The sequence below is a fragment of the Anarrhichthys ocellatus genome, unplaced genomic scaffold (assembly GCF_004355925.1).
Source record: "Anarrhichthys ocellatus isolate YVR2014 unplaced genomic scaffold, GSC_Weel_1.0 scaffold1, whole genome shotgun sequence".
NCBI classification, from domain to species: Eukaryota; Metazoa; Chordata; class Actinopteri; order Perciformes; family Anarhichadidae; genus Anarrhichthys; species Anarrhichthys ocellatus.
This window is the reverse complement of record NW_022280031.1, coordinates 22,366-48,775: the sequence shown is the minus strand read 5'-3', so window position 1 is coordinate 48,775 and position 26,410 is coordinate 22,366. Positions and strand designations below refer to the sequence as shown.

At 41.5% G+C, this 26,410-nt stretch overlaps 2 protein-coding genes across 3 annotated transcripts; one reads left to right on the top strand and one right to left on the bottom strand.

The window, feature by feature from the left end:
• The first annotated feature begins 484 nt into the window (after positions 1–484).
• mov10a (Mov10 RNA helicase a) lies at positions 485–10,659 on the top strand. The gene is made up of 22 exons (XM_031858971.1): positions 485–770; positions 861–966; positions 1,066–1,253; positions 2,367–2,608; positions 2,715–2,961; positions 3,729–3,866; positions 3,962–4,124; positions 4,270–4,421; positions 4,518–4,688; positions 5,174–5,321; positions 5,591–5,752; positions 6,753–6,856; positions 6,995–7,092; positions 7,910–8,008; positions 8,124–8,232; positions 8,325–8,442; positions 8,986–9,177; positions 9,267–9,338; positions 9,494–9,619; positions 9,714–9,802; positions 10,121–10,239; positions 10,389–10,659. The coding sequence occupies exons 1-22, from the start codon at positions 652–654 to the stop codon at positions 10,430–10,432; spliced, it is 3,006 nt and encodes a 1,001-aa protein (XP_031714831.1). The 5' UTR covers positions 485–651; the 3' UTR covers positions 10,433–10,659.
• A 329-nt stretch (positions 10,660–10,988) lies between these two features.
• On the bottom strand, positions 10,989–26,355 carry LOC116389993 (rho-related GTP-binding protein RhoA-D-like). 2 transcript variants are annotated; one of them, XM_031859318.1, is made up of 5 exons: positions 26,160–26,355; positions 17,862–18,019; positions 15,348–15,468; positions 14,842–14,972; positions 10,989–13,638 (listed from the first exon to the last, which is right to left on the bottom strand). In XM_031859318.1, exons 2-5 carry the CDS (start codon positions 18,015–18,017, stop codon positions 13,465–13,467), a joined length of 582 nt encoding a protein of 193 aa, XP_031715178.1. In that variant the 5' UTR covers positions 18,018–18,019; positions 26,160–26,355; the 3' UTR covers positions 10,989–13,464. The 2 variants fall into 2 exon arrangements, with proteins under 2 accessions (XP_031715178.1, XP_031715097.1); XM_031859237.1 differs by lacking the exon at positions 26,160–26,355 and adding an exon at positions 24,486–24,643.
• Positions 26,356–26,410: the final 55 nt, after the last annotated feature.

The following is a 26,410-nucleotide window of genomic DNA, read 5'->3' as shown; positions in this document are numbered from 1 at the left end:
AATTTCCAAGCTTTCTAGTCGTCAATATTATCCATTATTAGCTATAGTGAATCGTTTAATAAAGCTATGTGTATTAATGATTATAATACATTTGTATCAGATGGAAACGCCCATTTCACACGATTCCACACATTCTGCTCTGCTGACAGGTAGCCCAGGGAGTGTCCGCAATAACATGTCTGAGGATGTGTTATACTCGTCGTCATAGTCTGGTGGGGAAATTCAACGGCTGAGCTTTGATAAATAAAGACACGAGACTTTGCGCTGAAGTTGTTAGTTTCAACTCCGTATTGTGTTCTGCCGCTGAGGTGTTTTCGCTTTCCGCATATAAAACAATTGCAGACGTTCCCTTCCGGTAGCCTTTCTAGGCCGTCGTTCAAAATAGTGATTTTGTATATCATAAAAAATAATAATAATAATGAGAAATCAATGGCGGTGTTATGACCACATGCGTGTAATGGGTTCTGACAAATAAATCAACGGCAAAGTTTAACTTCCGTATGATGAAAACTTGCGCAACACGCGCAAAATACGTGACGTGGAAATGTGCGGCGCATTCACAGCAACAGCTACATTTGATACTTGAGGAAATTGACGGCGATAGTTGGGCAGCCGGCGAACTTCCTCATTTGAGCCAGGAGACACGCCATCATGTCGCTTAAAGACTCGCTGGAATCCGGACTGGACTTCATTGAATTTCTGGGAGACAGAATATCCACCACCAGCAAGAAAGAACTTCGGAACATCTACAACTCTGAATTTAAGGGCAGGTAACGTTAACGCGCGTCGCATGCAGTGGTTTGACTGCGCCGTGTCTGTGGATAATACCACTCCCTCTCTGTGTGTGTTTATGTCCACAGAGAAGGAATAAAAGACCCCACCTTCCACAGTGTCCTACGTGCTCTACTGAGATGCAACAAAGCCCACATGAAACAGGGGGAGATCTACATAAATGTCAAACCTCGGGTAGGATGCGCTGTTCCTTCCCTTGTGCTGTGAGGGAACAAGCCTGGACAGAAATGAGGAAGCGTCATGTTTTTTTTTCCTTTTAAATCACCACTGTAGGCTCGAGTGTATTGTGACCAATGGAGGAGGCCCCGGGCCCCTCAGCCCCCAAGCACTCCAGGCTCTGGCTCTCCGAAGACTGATGAGACATCTTCACCCTCCTCTGGCCCCTCAACGCCGATGAAACCTGTGCTGACCCCGAAGAAGAAGCTGGCTACGGAAATCATTCACAAGTTGAAGGTGGACAGGTCGGTGTAGGCTATTTTAAAAATGTATCAAGTGAGACATTTTGACAAGTTGGTTCAAGCAAAGTCGATTTATATTGTCAGCTCTTCCATGTGCACTGACATTAAATCAGATTCTTGCATTCTTGCATGACAACAGGTGTGTGAGCGGCTTGTTCTAGTGCTGCCGCATTTCAATGTCAATGTCAAGGTTCAGCTTTATTGTCACAAAAGATTGCACAATGAAATGCAGTTGAAGCGCCCCTCCTGCCACACACAGAGAATATGACTAACACTCAAATATTTTGAATTAGAATAGAATAAAACAAGCAGTAAAATGGAACAAAGTATATAAAGTATAGGCTCTGCGCAGGCCCCTCATTTCACCAATATCACTGATGTTCTGGGCCGTTTTAATTACCCACTGATGTGCCCTCCTGTCCTGGACTGTGGTCCTCCATAAACGTTATTAAGAACCTGTCACGGGTATTGTTTATGATAAGGATGTGCATGGTGGTGCAGTGGTTGGCATTGTCAAAAAAGCTTTCTGGGTTCAAACATGGCAGTCAGCCGGGGCGTTTTTTTCTGTGCAGAGTTTGCATGTTCTCCACGAGCCTGTGCGGGTTTCCCCAAAGACACGCAGGCTAAATTGTACATCGGAGTGAATTTCGGACTCTGTTTATACGTGTCAGTCCTGTGACAGACTGGTGACCTCTCTAGAGGTGCATTGGTGGACTAGAGGTGAATGTACCAAACATGAACTGTGTCCTCAGTGGGGATCCTGCTGGGGCCCTTTGGAGCTTTTCATTCCCCCTCTCTCTTTCCCTTATTCACTTTTATATCAAAATTTAATAAAAACCCTTGAAGAGAAATAATGGGATCCAGATGAAATGTTGAAGAAATGTACATTTTTTTTATTACAATTTAGCATTCATCTGATATTGAACAGACTCTATTGACAACAAACACATGAAGCTAAAGAGAGGGGTGGGGGGGGGGGGAGTGTTGACGTACACAGCTCCGCAGCCAGAATCGAACTGGGAAAGTTACAATCAGCAGTATTTTTGCACCCATGTTACAGTCACAGGCGTTACAGTTGTAATCTCTGCAGCCTGACCATGACACTCTCTCTTACAGGAAAAAGTTGACCGCTGACAAGGGGGGCATTGAGATCACCTCAGACCCCGTGGCGAGCGGTGGAAAGGTTCAGTTCACTGTGGATCGTCTGAGGGAGGTGTTCATCCTCAAGTTCCACATTTTAAACACGGGCCCAAACTGCATACATTTCACCTTCTACACTGCTCTGCACAAGATCCGCTGTTTCACTCTGGAGGACGAGAGGAGAGTGAACCGGGCTTGTCCGCTGTTCCTCTGTCCCGGTGAGACTGCTAACGCTCCTCCGCTCTGTTTTCATCAAATTAAAACAACTGAAGAGAGGTAACTAACGCTCACAGCTCCTCCTCTGCCGCCTTCTTTCTCTCACAGGAGAAAGCTATGAGGTTGTGGTTCGGTACACGCTGAACCACTATGGATATTTCCCTGCCACGATGTACTTTGAGTTCTGCCCAGATCTGCCAGAATCCGTGCCCTTTTGCATCGTGAGGGAGATGGAAGCAGTAGCCAGGACCCCTCTGGCTGTGGAGCTGGGGCCTGTGGCTCCTTACAAACCATTTCAGGTGGTCACATACAAGCCTGTCAACACTGTGATAGTGGAGGGAGTACCTCCTCAGGGGTAAGTTATAAAACATGGATCGCAAACTAGTTCAAGACTCAAAATAGAATCTCACTTTTATCCATTGTTAGAGAGAAACTCCACAGATTTGACACGTTGTGGGACCAAGGGGGCAGCATGAAATCTATTAAATGAGCATTGTTGGGGTCTAAAGACTACGAGTTTGAAAGTGAAAACATCAGTGTGGTTGTGGAGTTAGAAAGAAGTGGGCTTACTCAACCCATGTAGCCTGCTTGTCATCTCAGCTTGAGGCTGCTAGCTACGAGCATAACACGCCAGAATTTCCAGCCGAACTGTTCAAGTTCCACCAAGTTTTGATCAAGAAAAATGAATTAAAAAGATGTTATCTCTGGTTCTACCATTTGATTCTTATACTTTTGAACTGTCCGTTGTGAGTCCTACAATGTTATAGGAGTGTAATGCTCAATTGGTTGGTTACTCTTAAAGAAAAAGAGTCATGTTGGTCCCATAGGTTAAAGTTGCTCAACACAGAATTCCGAGAGCACCTTTAAGAATTAATGTTGTACTGAGTGTAACAGATAAACGCAGCTTATCGTCTTAATCTCTCCAAATAGAATGAGTACAGATCGTTTTCACCAGCAGCAGGAAATTCATTCTTACAGCTTTTAGTACAAATATTGGATTTGGGAGCTGGTTGAAGCAATTTTCTTCAGTTGTAATTGAAATTGATCAACAAATGGACCCAGAAGGGTTACAGACATTTTATTTTGGTCATGCATGATGTGTTTGTGTTTTGTTCTCTGCAGGTCTGGAGTCCCTCCAAAGACGGCAGTGAAATTAGGAGAATATAAGTACCCTTATTACCAAAAGGAACTGGCTAAACAAAGGATGGAGGACTCTAAGTACCTCTCTCCAGCTGCTAGACAGAAACTGGCTTCAGTAAAGTGAGAAACCGACCTAATTATTTACAGCTAATCTAGTATTTTCTGGGCTTAACTCCCTCATCAGTACAATCTTTGTGTGTGTGATGTATGCCCAGGGGTCTCCTCAACTCTTCCTTGAAGATGAAGACGTATGCTCAGCGATTTCACCTCCTGCTACACCTGGAAGAGATCCAGATGGAGGTGGACGTCCGGAAGTACGACCTCCACGATCAGACCGTGACTCAAGACCAAAGCAACAAAAAACTGCTCATACTCAGAGTAAATGAATCCTCACAGTACACATCTACTGCTTTACATAACCTCTGCTTCTTTTGATGTTGTTGTTGTCCTCTGAAAGCTTGCTGATTTGAAGAAAGCTCAGTGTTTGGCATGAACAACAAGCACAGCTGTTATTCTCCAACAGGTTCCTGGTGTTGCTGAGAATCGGCCATCTGTACTACGGGGAGATTGTCTCAGGGTGTCCAAATCAGGAGACACGGTCGAGCCGATCACTGTGTACACTGGATATGTTCACAAAGTGGAGCTCGATAGTGTGAAGCTGGGCTTCTCAAAGAGGTAAGAGCTGGACTACGGATACTTGTCTGTTCGAAACCTGGTCTACATCTCAGACGGTGATTAAAGCACCTTCCTCTCATTTTCCACCCACTTCAGGTTGTTGCAGATTTTTATCAGCAATATGAAGTTTGACGTTGAGTTTACCATCAACCGGTACTCCTTGAAGCTGCAACATCGGGCGGTGGACTTGGCGGCAAAGCATCAGCTTGAAGAGGTGCTGTTTCCGTCTGGTGCAGCAGTGGCTAATCTCTCCATGCCTAAACTCAGGTGTGGTGCCTATACACATAAAGTTCACGCATACAGAACACCAAAACATATTATGTAGTATCATCTACAAACACACAAAACTAAACCACCTTAAAGTCTGTATCTCGTGTACTTATAGTGCAAAGGAGATTAAACTGTCTGGCATTAGTGATAAGAGTGTATGATGATCGCGTGTGCCCAACAGCCTTTGCCTCATCTCTCTCTGGGCACTTATCCACCATATCGTAAGAACAGGCTGTTCTTTGGTTAAATGTCATAAACTTGCCTTGAGTTGATTTGGGCAGAATATTGAGGATTATGTTGGCTGAGTACACGTACCAGACAAAGTGCTCTGTTAACTGCTTGGACTTGAATGTAACAAACTCACCATCTCATCATACAGATGGATACAAATACGGTCTTCATCGCCACATTTTGAATGTTTTTCAGTGTTAAAAGTGTTTCACCAGTGTGTAAAGATCCATTCTCATATTGTTACTCTCCAGGATGTTCAACCAGCTTCTGGAGAACAACCCGGAGCAACACGCTGCGGTCCAGCGCATTGTGGCCGGATCATCAAAGCCCGCCCCTCATCTCGTGTTTGGACCTCCTGGAACTGGAAAGACGATCACTCTGGTTGAAGCTATGCATCAGGTATTAAGTGTTCAAGGTGTGACGTTGCTAGTCTGCAGTCTGAAAATGAATTAACAGCCTCTCACTATATTGCAACGGGGCAATAATAAGGTGTTTTAAGTTTTTCGATTTGATTGTTGTGCATATCAGTAAAATATTACAAAGTATGTTTTCAAACTCGTCGGTAGCTTTTCATCGTTAAACGAAGAGGCAGCCACATGAAACAGCAAAGCATCAAAATAATGTGTGGGTAATAAAAGTGATGAATTTTCCTTTGCTTATATCGACAGGTCAGCAGAGCAGACCCGTCAGCCCGCATCCTCACCTGTGCACCTTCAAACAGTGCATGTGACCTCCTCTGTGAGAGACTGATGGTTCACACGGATGCTGCTCAGATTTACCGCGTGTACGCCAGCAGCCGAGACCCAAGAAGCGTCCCCAAGAACCTGCTGGTGAGCATCAGCTGACCTTTCTACATCCACAGGATAATCTGCTTACTGGCCATAAACCAGCTCTGATTGCTGGTGAATTGTCCATAAACAAATTTGAGCTTTGGATGTCCTATAACACAAATCATCTAATTAACTAAGATGTATGTTGGACCTGTAACATTTTGATTTTCAAAGTAAAACCTAAATTGAAAAAAGAGTTTACGTGTCTCAGTAACTAAAGCAAGTAGTCCCGCATTTCAACGAGTTTCCTCATCGCGGTGATTAATATCAGAGTTTACCAGTTTGATCATAACGATTCTTGATGTTTGTTGATTCAGATGTGTCTCGAGTATCCAAGTAAAGAACAGAATTGTTCCTTGTTTCCTTCACCTACATTCCCCTGGGTCCTAAGCCCCTCCACATACAGCTTCTTATCACCCTCTATGTACCAACGTACATTCATAACAAATACCACACATATTACACGGTATTCAGCGTTGCATATGTGTCTGACCTAAATACCTTTTGTTGTTCAGTCTTTGTTCATCCTGCATCGCTCTTTTCTGTTCTTTAATGTAACGTTACTGGAGCGACAGAGCCTCTCCCAGCTGTTAGCAGACTGTTGTTAGCGAGCTCTACCCAGCATGCAGTTTGGCGGTGAAATTTTATGAATGTACAATTATTAGTGTTACAAATTGTTTATGTCACAAACTGTTGTGTCGTGGTGTTTTACTCTGTTAAAGAGCCTTAGTTGTGGGTTGTTAATTGTTATTATAAAGTTATAACCATGACTAGGGGTCCCTCTCAATACACTTAAGGCAACTAGCTCCGACCGTAGCGCTACCAGTGGCGAACAATATATTTTACTGCCTGTTGAAGAGCAACAGAAGTTGTTTCGGCTGTGCACCGGTATGACTGTATATGAAAAATTCATATCATATGGGAAATTAAAACCAGTATACCGGTTCAACCGGTATACCGCCCAGCCCTAACACATTGTCTCATCTTTTGTCTCTTGTAGAAAAATTGCAACTGGAACCAGACACAAGATGCTTTTGTGTTTCCAGTGAAAGAAATTCTGATGAAATACAAGATCATAGTTACAACTATGGTCACAGCCGGCAGGTAAGCTGCTTCCATCGACAGTAATTATTCAGTATCCCGCACTAGTTGGCTCCTTGGCATCATCCTTTTAGTTTGAGCTGTGTTACACTTCCTGTTACACTTCTTATTATGATTAAAAATGTGTGCTTCTGTATTTAGGCTGGTGTCTGGAGGAATGCCAGTCGGCCATTTTACCCATATCTTTTTGGATGAAGGAGGCCAGGCAGTGGAGCCAGAGTGTGTCATTGCTATTGCAGGTAAATGCTGATTATCTGACTTATCAGTAAACTACAACACGTCTTTCGTTGTTGTTGAAACGTTGATGAAAGAGTTAAAAACAGAGGCATATTTTTAAGATGCATACACACTGATACAGTACACAAAACGTGTTCCCATTCATAAGGCAGGATTTATGAGATGATATCCTACTTACTGTGGGTCTAATATTGATCAAATCTGACTCTTTTTATTATGATTTTTTCTGTTGGGGATACTAGAAATGAATGTCATCATTTCTGTTCCACTGTAAAGAAAGAGTGTACATGCTTAGAATAAGGTCTTGTAACGGAGAAGAGGAAGAGTTGAACAGATGTCTCCTCGTTTATTGTTCAGAACTGGATCCAGATTTGTGTTGCACTCCTCCTGTCCTCCTCTCTGAAAGCACACAGCTTTCTTTATCGCTGCCAACACAGCGCAATCAGCACAGTTCATTTGTCTAGCGACAGTAGGAATGTAGAAGACAACCATTTATAGCTCTGTACATTTTCACCACTTGGACTGTGGCTGCAGAAACTATGCATGGATTGGCCGATCACATAAATATATAAAGATTGGGAAAAGTGTGGTCCAGACGTCCGAGAGAAGCTTTTCACTGCTTCCAGACTCCAAACGGCAGACTAGCAGTAGATCTGCATTAACTCTAACACATCTGCCTGTCCTTTCACATTACGCAGTTTCAGTCAAGGTGGTCTTATGATTAAAGGTCCGAATGTATCCGGTCCGAGTTTGTGAGAGCTTGTCCAGTGGTGAACGTGATGCATCTTTCTCCTGATCGGTTGGACTTTGTTGTTACAGGTCTGCTCAGTGCAGAGAAGGGTCAGCTGGTGCTGGCAGGAGATCCCAAGCAGCTGGGACCGATCCTTCGATCACCTTTTGCACTGCAGTATGGACTCGGTGAGACTTATCTTGTCTTAATGTGTTCTATAGCACATTCTGATAGTAGTTGTTGGTCTCCTAACCACATGATTCAATGGTTTAAATGTAATGCTGTGACAATGATGTTCTTCAGGGCTTTCTCTGCTTGAGAGACTGATGAAACACAACACTTTATATCAGAAAAGCACTGACTCTGGGCACTTTGACACCCGCTTTGTCACCAAACTGCTGCGAAACTACAGGTATGTCTTCCAGTTTTCACCTCCATTTTGCTTGTTACAGTTTTAATTAAAGCTCTTCAGCGTTCTTGTTTTTCATTCTTTTCTTCACTCAGGTCTCATGCTGCCATTCTGGAAATCCCCAATGAGCTCTTCTATGAGAATGAACTACAGGTGTTTGCTGACCAGTGGGAGCGTGATACCTACTGCAACTGGGAACACCTTCCCAAAAAGGTGTGGCTGCAAGGATATTGAGTTTATTCATTTTTTAAAACTTTCAGGGGTTTTAAAGGTTGACCCATTAGAGTTACTTTAAGTCGGGATATTTCATCCTCTGCTTCACTGATTTTGACCATTTTATTTGCCAATCTGTCTCTTGAAAGTCCCCAATCTTTATGGAAGTGCAATATTAATTTGCTGAATTGTACCTTTTAATTGTTATCAGAGTCATAGCCCATATTATATACAGAAACCAGCCTTAGACTGCCACAGAAGACAACGCAACAATCTTTACGACAAATCTGATCTTATTATTGAAAGACAAGTCTCATTTGGAAACAAAGTGGGGCAAAAATTAAATTCTAGAAAACTCTGTCGGATAAAAAAGAAGGCTATTTGAAGAGGACAGTCGAGCATGAAACAAAAGTGAGCAGAGATTAAACAACTAAAACTAAACAGGACATAGTTAAAATATAGTACACAGACCACCAAATAGCATGTACACCATATGGGGACAACATGGATAGCTGACAGCTGCTCACGCTCTCATCACTACAGGGTTTCCCCCTGATCTTCCATGGGGTGATGGGAAAAGACGAGAGAGAGGCCAACAGTCCTTCTTTCTTCAACGTGTCTGAGATTGAAGTTCTGGTCGACTACCTCACCAAGCTGATGGAAACACAAGGAAAGAAGGGTCTCCCCAAACTCTCCGCAAAAGACATTGGCATAATCGCCCCTTACAGGAAACAAGTGAGTCTGCCTGGCATTCATTTGTGCTTTTAGAGATGTGGATAAACGGTCTGAACTCGTCATCGGTAATGTGCTTACTTTTCTTACAGGTCGAGAAAATCCAAAAGGCCCTGAAGTCCGTCTCAGCTCTGAGGCGATGGAGTGATCTCAAAGAGCTCAAGGTTAGTCTGCACAGAATCAATACAGGGACATTAAAAGAGGTTGTTCATCTGTTTCATGCACATGTAAAAGGAAATAAATAAGGATTGTGTTTATTCACAACTATATTATATGAAATCACATGTTGTACTTTGGCTGTTTCTCTCCACACTATCAGGTGGGGTCCGTGGAGGAGTTTCAGGGACAAGAGAGGAAGATCATCATGGTCTCTACTGTCCGCAGCAGCGTCAACTACGTCAGGATGGACAAAGACTTCAACATTGGATTCCTGTCAAATGAAAAGGTGTGTTAGATGTTCCTTTCTTCGTATAATGAAACCAGCAGGATCTTTAATATATTCATCTCTTTCTCTTCTTATATGTGCGCATCTACTGCAGAGATTCAACGTGGCCCTGACCAGAGCCAGGTCCCTGTTGATAGTTGTGGGAAACCCCGTGATCCTCAACAAGGACCCCACCTGGGAGAAGTAAGGCGAAGCAGGCCAAGTTGTCAGATGCGATACGACAGGAGCGTTCTTTCAGTTTTACAGACCGAGTTTAGAGCCTTGTATGGACAATGTGATTATTGAGGTTTAAAGTGCATTCTTGGCCATGGAAACAGTAGTGGACTAAACAAACTCCTCACAAGTTCTATTTAGTAACTGTTCTGGAGCTTATCACACATTTTCCTCAGCAGAGGAAGTTTACCCAGTTGCCATGGAGTTTTAGATGTCCAAATTTAATTTTTCTTTCTTTAGCACTACTCATCCATTTCTGCACAATTTGTGTTTTTTTTTCATCTGCAGGTTCATCAGCTATTGTGTGAAGGAGAAGGGTTACACTGGATTTGACTTTGAAGACGCGGAAGGAGAGGATGATATCGTGTCAAGACTTGCAACCCTGAAAATCAACATGGATTCCGACAGTCAGTACAGCGATAACCTCAGTTAAACTCAAACAGATGGCCTTTAAGTGATTCTTTGTCATATCATTATTAGCTATAGCTGCAATAGTAATAATTGTAAAACAGACAGACATGAAATAAACTAAAGTGTCTTTTTGCATTTGTCATAGATCCTGTTGAAGAGGAGAGCGCCCTCCAGCAGTATGAGCATTAACATCTCCCTCAGACGACTTGCATAAAATGAAGAACCATTTTTAGTGACGTCCAAGATTTCTACATTCACGTACATTAAGATGCATAGCAAGCATCTATTCTGAGCTTTTAATATAACATTGGCACTTTCTGTCTAAGAATATATCCTTTTAATCAACTTTTCAAAGAGCAGTTCTCTTACTTTGCTGCAGTCAATCAATCGGTGCTCGGCCACAATCATGATTCAGTAAATCTCGACTCTTCCTCTCTTCAGTGGCTTTTTAAATAAAGCTGCCACTTAACATGAAAGTTCTGTGTGAGAAAATAAGTAGCAGACGATTCAATTTCTCAGGAACACATCACCGTTTGTCTTACTGCTGTTTGCACTTAACAAGTTGGTCTCTTTTCATTTCATCTACTTCTTCCTGATAGTTGATGCCTGAAGAAATAAACTCATGTCTGAACCATACTGTGGTGCACATTGTCATGTTAGGACCTTTTGATTCATTGTCACCTTTTAATGGCATCTTGCACAGTAAACCATACTTGAGAAGAATTGACCAGGGAGGGCGAGTCAGTCTTGTCTCAAAAATAGTTTATTAACAATGTTCACTTCATATCAAACAGTCACTACAGCGAGTTGATTACAAAGCATTATAACAATGAACTTTTATGTAAATTGGTATCCGTTATCATTTTAAATACTTCCAGAGAAAGAAAGAAATATGTTACACAACACAGAGCAGAAGCTGTTCCCATTGGTGTGTGTGTGTGTGTGTGTGTGTGTGTGTTCAAGACCCATTGTTTTTTCTCATGCATGCATCGACATTAAGACAACCTTTGATATAGCGCAACATTATCTGTGTACACAATAGCTGCAGTATTATACATGCTCTTGGTGAAATGTTCAACACTAGATCCTCTGCTGTTCTGAGGGAATGCTTTCATCATCATGCTTTGCCTCCAGCTGCGAAAGTTATTTGACCGTCTCTGCTGACCTTTAATGCCAAAGAATTCCTTGGCATCGAGCTTGTTGAGACCCGTGAACATCATGCCACAACTATGAAAATGCATAACTCAAGACCCATGTTTTCATTGATAAACCTTTTAGGCATAAGGATCCGTTTACTCTCGCCTTGTCTGTGTGCTCGTTGTCGTCCACAATGATGCACAAAGTCCAGAGTAAAACACCAGAGCCACCCTAGAAAGGTTTGAGGTAACATTAATATGGTGCATGTGTGTGATCAAAAGCAACGCCTCATCTGAGCTGGGGAAAGAACTAGCTGTGAAAGCATATGTGCCTGGCCAGTAGAGGGCAAGTTGCATTACAGATGACATTACTTTTATACAACAGATACAGATCCTGCCACTTGGTTAGGTTTGTTGCCATTACCGGCATTGTAAGAAGTTGCATGCAAAATAAAAAAAAAATATATCACATTATTCAACATCCACCCTCGTTGTAGACCAACCACAACATGCAGCCAAGGGACATGTACAGTACATCAGTGAGCAACAGAGGCGGAGAAAAGGATTGCCATGAAGACTCTGAGCCATTGTATGTCAAGCTGTTATATTTTCAGCTCAAGTTCAAAATGGAGTATTCTGAGAGGAGCAGTTGACGGTCTCTGACATGTCTCCAAAAGCTGCTTTAAGTATATTCAGTGTGGACCCTTGAAGATATTCTGCCTGTGAGACAAATGTTTCTCGCCAAGAAGTGAAGTTTAAGATTAACATAGATCAGGATGAAGACAGACTAATAAACCCCATTTCCATTTTTCCACAGTTGTACCAACTTTTTTTGGCAGCAAAAAAACATTAAAACATTCTTAGCCCTTAAAGACAATCTTTATGGCTGCAGACATGTTTTTCCAGAGATGATGTAGAAAATATGTTTTAAGAGAATGTTCCCATGATTCATTCTTGATGCAAAAGTATGTGATGTAAATCAGTGTAACCTGCTTTACCGGTCAAGATAATAATGAGGCATTAATGGATGAAATCTTATTTATGTTATAAGGTCTGACATTTTAGAAAACTGACATTTTTCTTGTGTTAGGAGCAATTCAAATAAGCAAGCTTTGTGAAACACGTCAGAAAGGTCACTCTTGACCTTGTCGGTCAGTATCGGGTTGGCATGGAGCAGGTGGTCTGTCTGGTCTGGGAGAGAACAACCAAAAGGCACATCGCAACAGAGAAGGCACCGGGGAAAGAACAAACTCCTCACACACACAGGTCCTCTCAACAACATGTAAAGAATGTTATCCGACTGGAAACATCCACATGCGAATGCCAACAGCTCGAATAAGACATGGTTTCCACGACTGGGCTAATGGGTCCAACACACAGATTCCAACGCCAGGCGTGACTGACCGGATCCCTTGAGTTGTAACAGAAAGGATGAAATGAGTCACCCTCAATGAACAAAACAAGGGAGGTTTCTCCAGACTTTGGCCTTCATTTCAGTTTCAGCTGCTGTTGGACCCAACACACATTGTGCATAGTTGAGTCATATTGGCTTGCGTCTCGATTGGCTTGTTCTCACCCTCAGCTGAAATGTTAGCTGACAAATTAGAAATAGACGAGTATAAACTTAAAAAACAAACAAAAGAAAAAAGGCACTAGCTCTTATGGTCAAAAGAGCAGGACTACCCTGATAAACAGAAGTGATGCTGACAGGACAGTCTGGACTTTACTCATGAAGACTTCATACAAGCGAAGAAGGATGCTGCTTGCTCAAGCTCGTGATGAGCAATATTGCATACAAATATGTGCATTTATTACTGCCTCATTACATTACAGATATAAAGAAAAAAGTAGGAAAACATTCCTTGTGTAAAGATGCATTTTGGAAATTAAAAAGGAACTTGAAACAAATTTCTAAGCACGGTTGTTGTAAAGACAAAGTTCATTTCCTGTATTCAGTTTGTCTGCATTTGATTCACTGCCTGGCCGTTATTGTGAAATGCGAGATTAATTTGGAAAAAGGTCAGTCCTTGTGCGTTTTCTTTTTTTCCTCCTATTGGTCAGTTGATTTTATGGCGTCTGGACCGCTCACAACAGCAGGCAGCCCCCTCTCTTCTTGGGCTTGCGGACCTGCAGTGCCGCTCTAGTGGCCATCTCGAACACTTCCCGCACGCCATCCTTGGTCTTGGCAGAGCACTCCAAGTAGCCAAAAGCACTGATTCTGCTGGCCATGTCTTTGACTTCTTCTGTCTTCACTGGCTCCTGCATGGTTAGAGCAGAAATTGATGTGAGGTAATGTACAAAAATGATCAGTAGTAAATGTGTCATATTGCTTAAAAAGTAAAAAAAAAAAAAAAAAATATTGACAATGCTGAGGAGATCCTTGCTTTTTAAAAAGTGAAGCATGATTACAGCTGCAACAATTAACTGATTAATCAGTCAATCGACAGAAAATTATTTTGATAATCAAGTTATTTTTCAAGCAAAAATGCCAAAGAGTCTCTGGTTTCAGCTGATGTTTTTGTCATACATGACAGTAATTTGAATATCTTTGGAATTTAAACACTGATAAATTGTAGCAGCCCTGAACATGTACAGTCCACCTGCCCATCCCAATATTGTTTGCCCGGGCCCTTATAAAACCACATAAGATGAATTTAATGCACCTGTGTCTTTAAATGATGACAAATGTATCAGTTTAACACTTGGGATCAGATACTCGACTACATACTACTTCACTAACCCTCCCAGCTAAATCATAGCTTACACATGTCGGACCAACAATGTCTGTGTGCGACCACGTCCGATCCAAAACGCTTGAACTGATGACTTGGTGCTACTCTTTGTCAAACGGCTCCTGATTGCCACAGAAAGGAAAAGCTGATGATGGAGTTTGAAAGAGCTGGAGAGCTTTGCCAACATGTTGCTATTATGAGGTGGGCCTGGAGACAGACACAGAACGGGCCACAGTGGCATGCTGTGACCCAGTAAACCAATATGCTGCTGTTATATATAATATAGTAAGACTGACAGGCTAACAGCCTTTTTCAGAGTGCTGTCACAGAGGGAAGTTAACTCTCAGGTAAAAAACAAAACAAATATGTTCCATCTGTCTATTGGTATTTTAGAAAATTGCTCAACGTCTTCCCTAATCAATAGTTTTCATATGTTTGCACTTTATTTTTGTTGATACATACTAGTATCTGGAGGTAACATGTCAACAAAGCAGCCCCTTTTTAATGCCGTGCTGTTGTCACCTTTATCTCCCGGTGAAGCAATATTTGTCATGAATATGAACATAAATTATTCAGATAGAGACTTCAAACTGAACCTTAATGAAAGGTTTCTACCGATCAGCAGCCCTTTGGTGCTCAAGTATTGAAGAAGTGCCTACTTCTCCCTGATTACCTCAGTCCACAGTTTCTTTCTTTTCTTTTCTTCATTGACCTTTATAGGCTTTAGTACCTGCTTCATCTTGGCCAGCTCTATCCGTGTGTGCTCATCATTCCTCAGGTCCTTCTTGTTCCCCACCAGGATGATGGGGACATTGGGACAGAAGTGCTTCACCTCAGGCGTCCACTTTTCAGGGATGTTTTCTGTCCCGGGAGAGAGAGAGAGAGAGACAAGAAGTGAGCAGAAGCACTCGTGAGAGAGAGAGGGGGGGGGCTGTAAGAAAGGACAGGCAGTGCAGAGTCACGGCGCACAACACTTCTCATGATGGATTGCTCTGCAGACAGCCTGAGGCAAAGATGCCTTTAGCTGCGCTACTTCCCATCAAGTCCATCAAGTCATTTAACAAACCGCTTGCTTCGCTCATATGAACTGCCTCAATTCTGTGAGGATAAACATGCTAACAACAAGTCAGGCATCTTATAATTTTGACAGACGAGTCATCTTTCTGTCGCAGCCAGGTTAATACCATTCAGACTAACCTGTTTGAATATACAAAACGCATGTCAGCAGTTCCTTACCTAAACTGTCTGGGCTGTCGATGGAGAAGCACATGAGGATGACATCTGTGTCGGGGTAGGAGAGAGGCCTCAACCTGTCGTAGTCCTCTTGGCCTGCAGTATCCCACAGGGCCAACTCCACCTGAGAGAAATAACGAAATAAAAAAAAAAAAAATAGTAAGAACAAAATACATGCACTGTAGATGGTGGTGGTTTTAGATTCTCTACATGATTTGTTTTAATGACGACATGTTGTAAATTCTCCAATTTTAACCATTAAAAATAAATAAAGTTGCTCACTGTTCCGAGTGATTACACAAAGATTTAACCAGTCAAGACATCATTAGTGATGAAGTTTCTTTTCTCATACTCGAAGAGCCGTGACTATTTGGAGTATGACGTATGAACCTTGAGGCATGTGGTGCACCCGAGCATTTTTTCCCCCAAAATGCCAATGCTTTAAATACTTTGAAGTAAATCATTTTTATGTTTTACCCCAGCTGGAATTCTTGTTTAGATATTTCCTTCTCATCACCTCTACAGCTCTGACCTGATCAGCTTCACAAGTCTGTTACGTTCTCAGTGAACTCAGGGACGGCCTCCCATCACACCACCGATTAATTCAATTAGGGAAAGTGGGAGATTAGCAAGCATCAAACCAGATACCTTCTGTCCCTGTACGGGCTTCAACAGACGCTCTTTAGTTGACGTTTAGTTGTGTTAAAAAGGGGGAAAAAACTCAAACTAAATACTGTAACTTTGCTGAATGACAATGGATTGTGGTATGCTCACAGAGAGCCCAAGCATCAGTTAACGGTCCCAAAATAGAAGTTTGCAGAGGCAGAGGGTGGGAGGAGGTGGCTGCATGAGCAACCGGAGTTATGTTCGCCCTGGACTTGTTGTACGCTGCAGACTTTGGGGAGGAAAAGAAAAGAGGGAAAAACCCAGCTATTTTTAGAGGCTGCCCAATCCATCGACGGTGCAAAATAGAAACTGTTTTTATCCTTGAGGGGCGGGAGGAGTCAAATTTATGGGCTGAGAACACAAACCTAATCCAACTGGTTGTTTAATTGGTTATGCCATGCTCTTGAAAGTTAGAGGAGGATAGCTTAAAGGGCAGACACTTTTCTTTACCAAAATCATCCCCCTTAGACCGATTTCCATCATGGATCCTTAACTCTTTATTTCCTGTCCAGCACACAACAGTTAACCCCTCCATCTTAAATGCGACCAGGACAGGAAATGAGACGTTTATCGGGCAGGAGGGTCCCGGCGAGTGGAGAGGGATTGCCAGGAGACATCCCTGTTCCCCCGTCTGAACAGGAAGCTGGGAAGTAGAGTCATTTCCTGTTTTGGCAAGCGGTGATCCTGCAGCAGTGGTCGGCTCAAGAGAACAAAACAAAGCCATCTGCTGCTCAGACTCGAACCTCGCTGACCAACTCCTTGTGAGTCAGATTCAGGACATCACGCACACTTGGGAGCAGGAGTTTGACGTAGTTGGTTTCATAACTGTGTCTGAAATAACTATTTACCAGGGCTGAACAATACGAGGAAAATATGCAACTACTTTGTTGAATATAGTGGAAACCTAACATGCGATAAACAAATAAAGTTTACTCAGTTCTGCCTTTCTGCTGCTTTCAGTATACTGCTAAAATACAACAGATTGCTTGTTGATTTAAACAGAAATGGCATTATTTCCAACATTCTTGTCTTAAAAAAAATTGAGCATTGACCTGAAAATAAACAGTCGTTGAAACTATTTCAACCAACTCCAACTCTTTGATTAAAAAAAATAAATAAATCCTTGAGCGCAACTTTTGAAATGTATTTATTGCACAAGTTGACATAGCGATACAAAAATATACTGTGCAGCCCTACTATTTAAATATTTAATGCACTTAATTTACCCTCCACCATTTCATTTAAGTGTCCACATTACAGTTCAATGATGACTCAACAAGCCCATGATTAATAAGTGTCCCAAATCTGAAATGATTGCTCGCTATAGTAAACTCCTCTCTTATAGCATATAGATAGTAGTGGATCAGTGAAACGTCGTTCCAGCTCTGGATTTCTCCACATTAATAAGGTGCTCATGGACTTACACTTCAAGATTTGAATAAATACAAGCAATAAAGTATTAATCCAACCTCTTTTTGTCCAAGTATATAAGTTAAGCAGCCAAACAATGGTAGAATAAAAACAGTATGATCATGCATTTTCCCTTATCAAACTAATACTCGGACTAGTTAGCACTGCAACAATGCCGTTTCTGTATTTCCATGTCTTCTACATGGATCATCAAATGGTAAAGGACAAGCAGCCTTAGCCTCGGTAGTGCAATACCATGTATGTAGCCATGAAGTGCACACGTATGACCTCTTTTACAAGATTCTCTTTATAAAGCAAAAGGTCATTTAGGTCACTCATATTACTACTCCAAGATCAGTGTTGGTTTATGGCAGAAAGACTTTCTACGCTACAGAAACAATCACTTCTGGACTGCTTTACACGAGTGTCAAATGTACAAACCTTTTTTCCATCAACCTCGATATCAGCGATGTAGTTCTCAAACACCGTCGGAACGTAGACTTCAGGAAACTGGTCTTTACTGAAAACAATGAGGAGACATGTTTTCCCACAAGCTCCATCCCCGACAATAACCAGCTTCTTCCGAATGGCTGCCATCTCTGTTTGGAAACAAGAGGAGAGCTTTTAAGAGAATTTGTCATACACAGACATACAAAAAAAACAAAACGGTGGTGTGTCAAAGTGATCAGCAGTACTACAAAAGGAACTTTTTTGCCATCATGGGAGATGTTGCTTGTCACACTAGGAACAAGCCAAACTACATAGTCACACTTTGTCATCCAATTTGTGTATTCTACACTGCAGATATTTCAATTATTTCTAAAGATCACAGGAACACGAGATGAATCGAGAACACGATGTTGTTCAAAACTTTATCTGCTCATGCTGTGTGGCTCCAAAGCGACCACTCTGACATCTGACTGACAGCTCTTCATCACCCGAGGGAGCGCTCCCCGATCGGCACGTCGTCACAGACGGCTGCAGTCACAGACCTCGAATCAGAAGATGACAAATCTAGACTACAAAGCGACGTGAGGAACAGAGGAGAAGGAGGAAGATAGCGGAGAGACGGGGAAGAGAAAAACAGGAGGAGGGGGGGGGGGGTTGTTGAGACAAACTGGGACACGAAGGAATGTGCCATCAGGCCTGATAGCTCCTCCCCGTTTGTTTCCCTCTGAAATGTGTGCGGAAAAGAAAAGCGTCCAGGAAATCAGAGCAGCTGGTAAAGTACTCACTGGTGTCCTAAAGCAGACAAAAACACTGTCCTGCTTTCGATCTCTCCAGATGCTTCTTAAGAAATACTCTGTAGGTAGTAGATAATACCCTGATTCTCTCAAAATGACTTTGCATTAAAGAGCCAAAAGCTAAACCTGCTGCACACAGTGTTGAGCTGTAATTGCTTACATAGTGGTTAAGGGAGTTGTGAACATGTGTATAAACTGCAGACGAAAAATAAATACCATGCAAGTATTTACCACCGAAACCATGTCAAACAAAGATGGATGCAGGGTTTTATTTCACAACAACGCTTCAGGTCTGCCAAGTGTGAAGCTTTGCTGGTTTCCTGTGCACCAAATGCAATAAAACCAACAGAACCAAGGAGCATTCCTGCTCTAGGCCCAGATGAGAGGACTGGTTGAGTTGGTGCAGGCTGCGTAGGGATGAGTTAGCAGTGCAGCTGATGGACGAGCTGGAGCCCTGCTGCCTGGGAGCAGCTGTGCATACAGTCATTTGGCTCCTCAAGTCATCCACTTTCTGCCAGACAGTCTTGACAGCGATCCTCCTCACGAGGGCACACACTTTTGTGCAAAATGAATATCTCAGTCTGACATTTTAAACCCAATACCTATTAACATTTGCAAAGACTAAACCTATCTAACTGAATTTACATCATGAAGAAAATGAAACCAGACAATACAGTCACGGGAAATACGCATTGGCCTTCTTGCAGAGAATTAAATAATAAGATTGATACAACTCATGTCTGTACAGTAAACATGAAGTTGTTGCCAGCAATCAGTTAGCTTAGCTAAGCACAAAGACTTGCAAATTAGTTAAAAGGTGAAAACAAGAAAGAAATTTTTAGTGGCCCTGTTTCCATGGATACTGGCACAACCAGTAGCCATACTGGAAAAATTGGGTGCGTTCGCTTATTTGACGGTTTCCTTAACTTCTTGGGTTTATTCCTTCTCATGGGAGTTCTGGTAATGGTTTATTCACATGTTCTTCCTTTTGCCCAAAGACCCACTGCCTCTGGTGCAGTGTGTTGAGTTACAGTTGCACGGGTTTGGCCAAAAGACGGCAGTTACTCAATTTGAATTAAGGCTGCTCTAGAAAATACTGGTAGTGTGCTCACTCCTGTCGTTTCCACGTGTTTCATATTGAAAGACAAGTAAGCAAATCTACTAAACATATGCTGTATAATAACGACCAAAAATTATTCATTGACTTCCGCTATAGTTGCAAATGCCTCAACTATTATGAGATTATATTCAACAAGAAAAACAGAATATTTAATGAGAGCAGAGACGGCTTCCACTTTAGCAGTGACTATCGATTCCAGAGAAACCGCACAATACCTTTAGATTTCCAGAGATTGCCAATTGGACCAGAGATGGCAGGTTCAAAACCAAACGAGTGGGCGACAGCAGCAGCACCGAGGCCCACCCTGTGAAACACAACAATCCACTTCCTGTTCTGTGTATAGCCCAGGAGGAGATTTTGGCTGCAGTTGTGTTTGGACAGGCCTCGGCACAGCCGGGACACAGAGAGGGCTGCCAGAGACACGCAAGCACGCTTACTCACACAAATACATGCACACAGTGGCTCTGCACAATGATAGCTCGTCCTTTGTGGCAGAGATATTGGAAACCGATGAAGGAACACCTAGACACATTTGCAAAAATAAATTATGCGTGAAAATGGCCCATAGTCACAGTACTGTCCATGACGAATGTTCTCGATTTAGGCGCCAATGACTTCAACAAATGAGGAAGTTTAAGTGGTTGCCAGCAGGAACCGATTTCACTCTATCCGCCATTCACATCGAGCCTGTTCAAGTCTCAGCCAGCATTCAGCCGCTCCTCATTCATATCAAAGCCTGATGTCACCCTGATGTAATCACAACATGTGAAAGGGCACCACTTATCTGCAACCAGTATCAGCTGTGTGACCTTTGACCTCCACACTACTTAATGGAGGCAAAGGTGTCACGCGAGCAGGAACGGCTCAACATCATTCTGTCGGCTCTACGTAACCAGCATTCGTGTTCATTTACCCGTTGCTGTGACTCCACACAACACAACACAACCAGAGCAAAGAGGTATGCTAGAATATATTCATAAAGTCTTCCATCATTCCGAGGTTGACTTAGGACCAACCATAACTGAGACAGCAGCAACAGGAGTGTTACTTACAGGCTAAAACACCACAGAGACATACTATGAGGAAAGGTAACTAAATAACACAGAATAAACTGACTGAACTTTAGTCAACTGGTATTTTAGAAGATGTATTTATTTGAATAAAGTCATTTATCTCTTCTATAAGTTATAAAACTAGCTGAAGAACAAATATGAAACCCACATGCAGTGATAAGAGTTATTTATACAAGTTATCAGTGCACTTCCCTCCAATCTTCCAGCAGTGGTTCCAATTTTCTCAGTTTGTGACCCTTTGAAATAAGCTTGTTCTAATGCTGTGTGCCAAAGTTTACCTCAAGGTCGTCTCAACAGAAGATAAAATTGTGTAAAATAAAGTATCATAGTATTATAAACCACTGCAGTGTGTATTGGGCTCTGGAAAGCCTTTGAAAATTCACACATCTGTTACTTAAACTGGACTTCCTGGATTGTAGCTACCCGCTGCAGCCGGTTAGCTTAGCATAGAGACTGTAAACGGGGGGAAACCGGTAGCTCTCTCCAAAAGGTAACAAAATAAAAGCACACTAATTAAACACCAAGTTTTAGAAAAAAAAAAGTGTGTAAGTCAACCACCAACCATTCTGATCATTTATTAATCCTTTAAGTAATTTATCAAGCACTCCTGCACATTTGCCAGTTCCAGCTTCCAAATGGAAGGATCTGGCCACTGTAAAGTAGACAGTCTGAGACAGTAGAATGCACACATTAAACTTGATCCAAACACAACATGAGGAGCCACTCAAACACAAAGGAAAGCAAAGCACCATCACTTCCTACAACTATTTGAGCAATGCCCCGTGTTAATGAGCACACCACCTCTCTCTTTCCCTAAGGAGGTTTCCTGAGGCTTATTGGGGCCAACAGGAGTTATGCAACAAGCTGAGCAGAGTTAGCACAGAGCAGAGCGTGACCCTAAACCAGTGAATCTTCATATGACTTTTAAATCAACAACAATGCTGAACGCAGACCATCATCCAACCAATAAAAGGCCTGTTGTTCATGAGATGACGACCTTTTTGTTCCGAGGTCCTGTAAACAACGCATTACAGGAAATGAGTCGGTGTAGAATTGTTTTGCTCGTCCAACAGGCCTCTCAGGGCTACTCCCCTTTCTTTTATACACTAGACACAGAAAGCCCGGCGTTACAGATCAGCTGATAGCAACACTGAAAAGTTATTTCCTGGGTTTTTGATGTTGTTGCCATTACACAGGAGTTGTCAAGGAGCTCAGCCAAACTCTGCTTATAGATTGAAGGCTTCATAACTAACAGAGCAATAAAACCAAGGCTGGATTTTGACTGTTTGGCAGATAAAGCATTCACTCAGATTACAAGTCTAGCCTAAATCTATATGGAAGAAGGCAGAATGTATTTTACTAGAGAATAAAAAATGGCTTTTAAAGTACTTCAGGGACGTGCTTTTTACAGGAATGTCCTCTGGCGTCTTTGGCTTTCCAACTACAACACATTTTCTACTAAATTATCTCTAAGAGGCGCAAGCTAAACAGGGCGCATTTAAAAAAAAGAAACTTTTAGATAAGAAGGTAACGCAATAATTAGCCTCACATCCGTCTGTCTGAGATAGGGGCCAAAGGTCATAAATTGAGGTTGTGGCTGAGTCAGAGCAGACAACAGCTGTCTACACCACCTTTAACTGGGTGTAAAAAGCATCTTATCTGACAGGAGGCACTGACATCAGATCACATGCAGGAGCAGATGGCAGGTGACTTCTCAAAAACTCTTACAAAGGAAGCTTCAGGCTGTTTGGGATCAAGCATTTATGGACACGAGGAGATTCCTGAGTATGAGCTGCATGACTCAAGTGAATAAAATTGAAATGTGAGCGCTGAGCTCTCTTGCACAACAGCTTCTTACATTATTAGGGGCGTATGTTACAAGCACATCAGCTCCTTAAGTATCATCGAGCCAGAACTTTACTGGTACACCCATGGAAATGACCAAATGTACCCAAAGTCAGCCAGCCCATAAAATAAAACCAGGTGTGACATCTCCATTAAGGCGCCTTGAGGACAATAACCTCTTTACCCATAGAAAGAAAACTCTGACTCTACAAAGATAATTAAGGAAATTAAAAGTTAAATACGATTTTTATGTTCAACAAATATTTTGGTAAATACATGCATTTGCTTTCTTGCCGAAAGATATTTCCCAAAATGTTATGACCAAACTGAAAGACAAGAGGCCGAGGATGTGCACCTCACGACTTTGAGAGAACCGACACCTCACGACTCACTTCTGTTCAGTAACTCAGGTGACAAGAAGACAAACCAGATCTCGTGAGTGTGCACACGAGGGACCAGCAAAGGATTTAACTCACGGTTCTGTTCATTAGCAATTCATCTGCAGGTTATTTTCTTAATTAATCCAATAATCACTTGGTCTATAATGAAAGGAAATGGTTTAAAATGACCATGACAACTTCACAAGAACAAGGTGACATAATAAAACGGTTTGTTTTGTCTGACCTGCAATGACAAAGCCAAAGATACACTTTACCATCATAGATAGATATATACTTTATTCATCAGGGGGGGATTTGTTTGTAGCAGCAGCAAATGCAGTTACAGAGTAAACATAAAAATATTATTATGAAAGATGCTCAATATGAAGCCTTAAATCAAAATGATTTAAACAATTAATCAATTATCAAAAGTGATGCTGATTTGCTGTACGCAGCTCTAAAGTACTCTATAAAGGGCAAATAAATGTTTGTCTATTGGACAAATCAAGCTATGAGAATTTTGATGTACATTTTTCACTACTTTGATATTTTACAGACCAAAAAGACCAAATTAATGATTTAAAATAATCGGTAAACTCATAGATAATAACAATCGTTTGATGTAGCTCTCATATATAAAGCAAGAATACATTTAGCAGACACACAATGCACAAGTGTGGAGTTCAACCTGCTCATATCCAGCTGTATTGATTGCTTAGCATCTATTAAAACACAAAAATATTACATTTTAAAATGATAATTGACTAAATTGTTTTAGCACTCGTTTTGCGGTCAACATCTATCTGCAAGAGTTTAAGAATATATATTTGCCATTACAGCTAAAATATTCAGGAGGACGAGGACAATACGTCATAATTTATTGTGAATTTGAAGTTATGAATGTGACCTTCCTATTTCAATCAGATTAAATTGATGTGATCAGACCTTTTCTTTAAACACACATCTTTATGCCAATGTGGGCGTTTTCAGCCCAAATAACTAACCAGATTTCACCTTTTTTTTTTTTTTATCTTGTTGTGTTTGCAAATCATTGTTCCAAGAGACGCGAGTCTTAATAATGAGGAAATGAAACGCTCCCAGGAATAGAAATAGCTAATTAGGAGATTTGCCATGCTGGTGCTTATTGAGGTCGCAGCAGTTAGACTGCAAGAACATGATCTGCTGCGTTGACTTTAACTCGACCAACAATGAGGCCATCAACAGTTGTAACAGAAACACAACTACACTCACGCTGGTTATCTACTTCATTACAGCCAGGAATTAAACTACCACCTAAGCAGGAGAAAGGCGAATGTCAGTATAAGGACAAGCCACCACCTTGTTCTCTCACCTAATAAGTGAGCCATATAATCAGTCAAGTCAAACTACAGCTTCATAATTACCTGTCAGCAGCCAGATGAGAGGTTTTTATAAATATGAATCCCCCCGCTTTCGTCTCGATCGTGACACACACACACGTACACACAGACACACTCAGTCACTTCTTGCTGCAGTATTCGCTTATTATATAGAGAAGGTGCTGAGAAACGGGGCAGGCGAGCAAGATCCTCCCACCGACAAGCTGGCGAAGCTAACTGACAACCGGTTCCGTTTAGGACTTTCAAAATAAAAGGGATAGGTCGTTACGGTTAGAATCCATCACCGTCGTCTTCACACAGGTGATTAGTTCAGAGCCTCCAGTCATACAAATAATTATATATGAATGTGGAATGTGACATGAAATATTAGTTTGTTTCTATAATATAAAGTTCTCTAGAAAATACAACAGTGTTGAAATCTTTAAAAACATAGGACCACACAATATTTCTTCTTTTTAGTAAATTGCCTAAGGGGATTTGGTGCAAGGTTAGATCACTAATTGCCCCGGGCCCCCAAAAGTTCTACATTTGATAATTTAAATTAATATAAATATATATTTAAATACATTTATACCACTAAAATATAATATTAACTCTGTCCTCCATTATTAGACTGCATAATCTTGTGGCCTTATATTGTGCTCACATGGTACATTTTCCTAAAAACAATTGTGTTACAACTTGGCAGACAAGTAAGCCTACAGGACAATTGGTTGGATTCTGGTATAGTTTATATTCTGTCCATTGTTTTCCATCAACTGTCAAAAACCCCTGCTGTGACATAGTTGATTTATGATATATCGTCAATATTAAATATTTTATATTAATTATTTTGTACACTAATATACGTAGCTTACTTTCACCATTGTCCCCTGAAGTGACGTTAAAGTTTACACTGTTATTTTGTAGGCTACTGCTCGTATTTCCGGTGTTGTTATGGTTACTTCTAACTAATTTGACAGAGCTGCTGCGGGTGCTCGAGTCACTCAGGTCCCCCCTCCCCTCCCCGGTCAAAGATGACATCATCCGTAGTTCAAGAAGTCTCGTGCAACAGGAGGGATGGGTGTGGATCTCACCAGCGTTTCCCTCTGACAATAAATACTTCACTTCATATCTGTACAGACACTCAATTGCTGCAGGCTACGAGGTGCGTCTTTGATTTACCTGAAATATAATCTGAACGGAATTATGGTCTGTCTTTCTTTTCTTGATTGACAAAATAAAAAACAGTGGTGGAAAGTACTAAATGCATTCAAGTGTTGTAGTTAAGTACAATTTTGCAGTATTTGTACTTAACTTGTATGCCTCTACTCCACAACCCTTCAGAGGGAAATGTAAACTACTTTTGGACTCTACATTTAGTTTCAGCTATTGTTCTTAGTTTCTTTACAATTAAAGATTTTACACAAAAAGGCATTGACCAATCAACGTATTGATTACACACTCACACAGTGTTGTCAGTTAATGTTGCTGATCAGGTTGAGGTTGATTAGAGCTTGTATCTCTATTCACAGACCTGTAATCCATCAATTCTGAAGAGATACACAGATTTTTATTGTTATCTGGTTTACCTAGAATACCTGTTTTATATGGCTGTATACTGTATGTATATTGATTGTGCATTGGCTATTTTCCCTGCTGTGTTGAATTGAACTGTAACTGAGAACAAAGAACATTTAGTATGATATTAAAGGTTACCTGTGGAGCTCTCGATGTCGAGTAGTGCTATGGAGCTGTTGTCTTTCAGCGAGTCCTTGTTCTGTTTGTCACGTAACACAGTCAACACAGTCCTAAAGGAATTAAGCCTAATCAGGTACAAGTGAAAACACCTGTGTGGGTGGACAATGGAGGCCTTCAACTTCTCCAACCAGTTAAAATGAGTTTCACCTCCACAGACATTAAAATGCTGCTTACATGTTAACGCAATAACAATAATCAACTAAATAATA

Coding starts and splice junctions, on each gene's coding strand:
- mov10a (XM_031858971.1), top strand. CDS start 652: ATGTCGCTTAAAGACTCGCTGGAATCCGGACTGGACTTCATTGAATTT. Junction 4,125..4,269: donor AAAAACTGCTCATACTCAGA/GTAAATGAATCC, acceptor ATTCTCCAACAG/GTTCCTGGTGTTGCTGAGAA. Junction 4,689..5,173: donor CTCTCCATGCCTAAACTCAG/GTGTGGTGCCTA, acceptor GTTACTCTCCAG/GATGTTCAACCAGCTTCTGG.
- LOC116389993 (XM_031859318.1), bottom strand. CDS start 18,017: ATGGCAGCCATTCGGAAGAAGCTGGTTATTGTCGGGGATGGAGCTTGT. Junction 15,469..17,861: donor TCGAGGTTGATGGAAAAAAG/GTTTGTACATTT, acceptor TATTTCTCTCAG/GTGGAGTTGGCCCTGTGGGA. Junction 13,639..14,841: donor AGCTGGCCAAGATGAAGCAG/GTACTAAAGCCT, acceptor CTAACCATGCAG/GAGCCAGTGAAGACAGAAGA.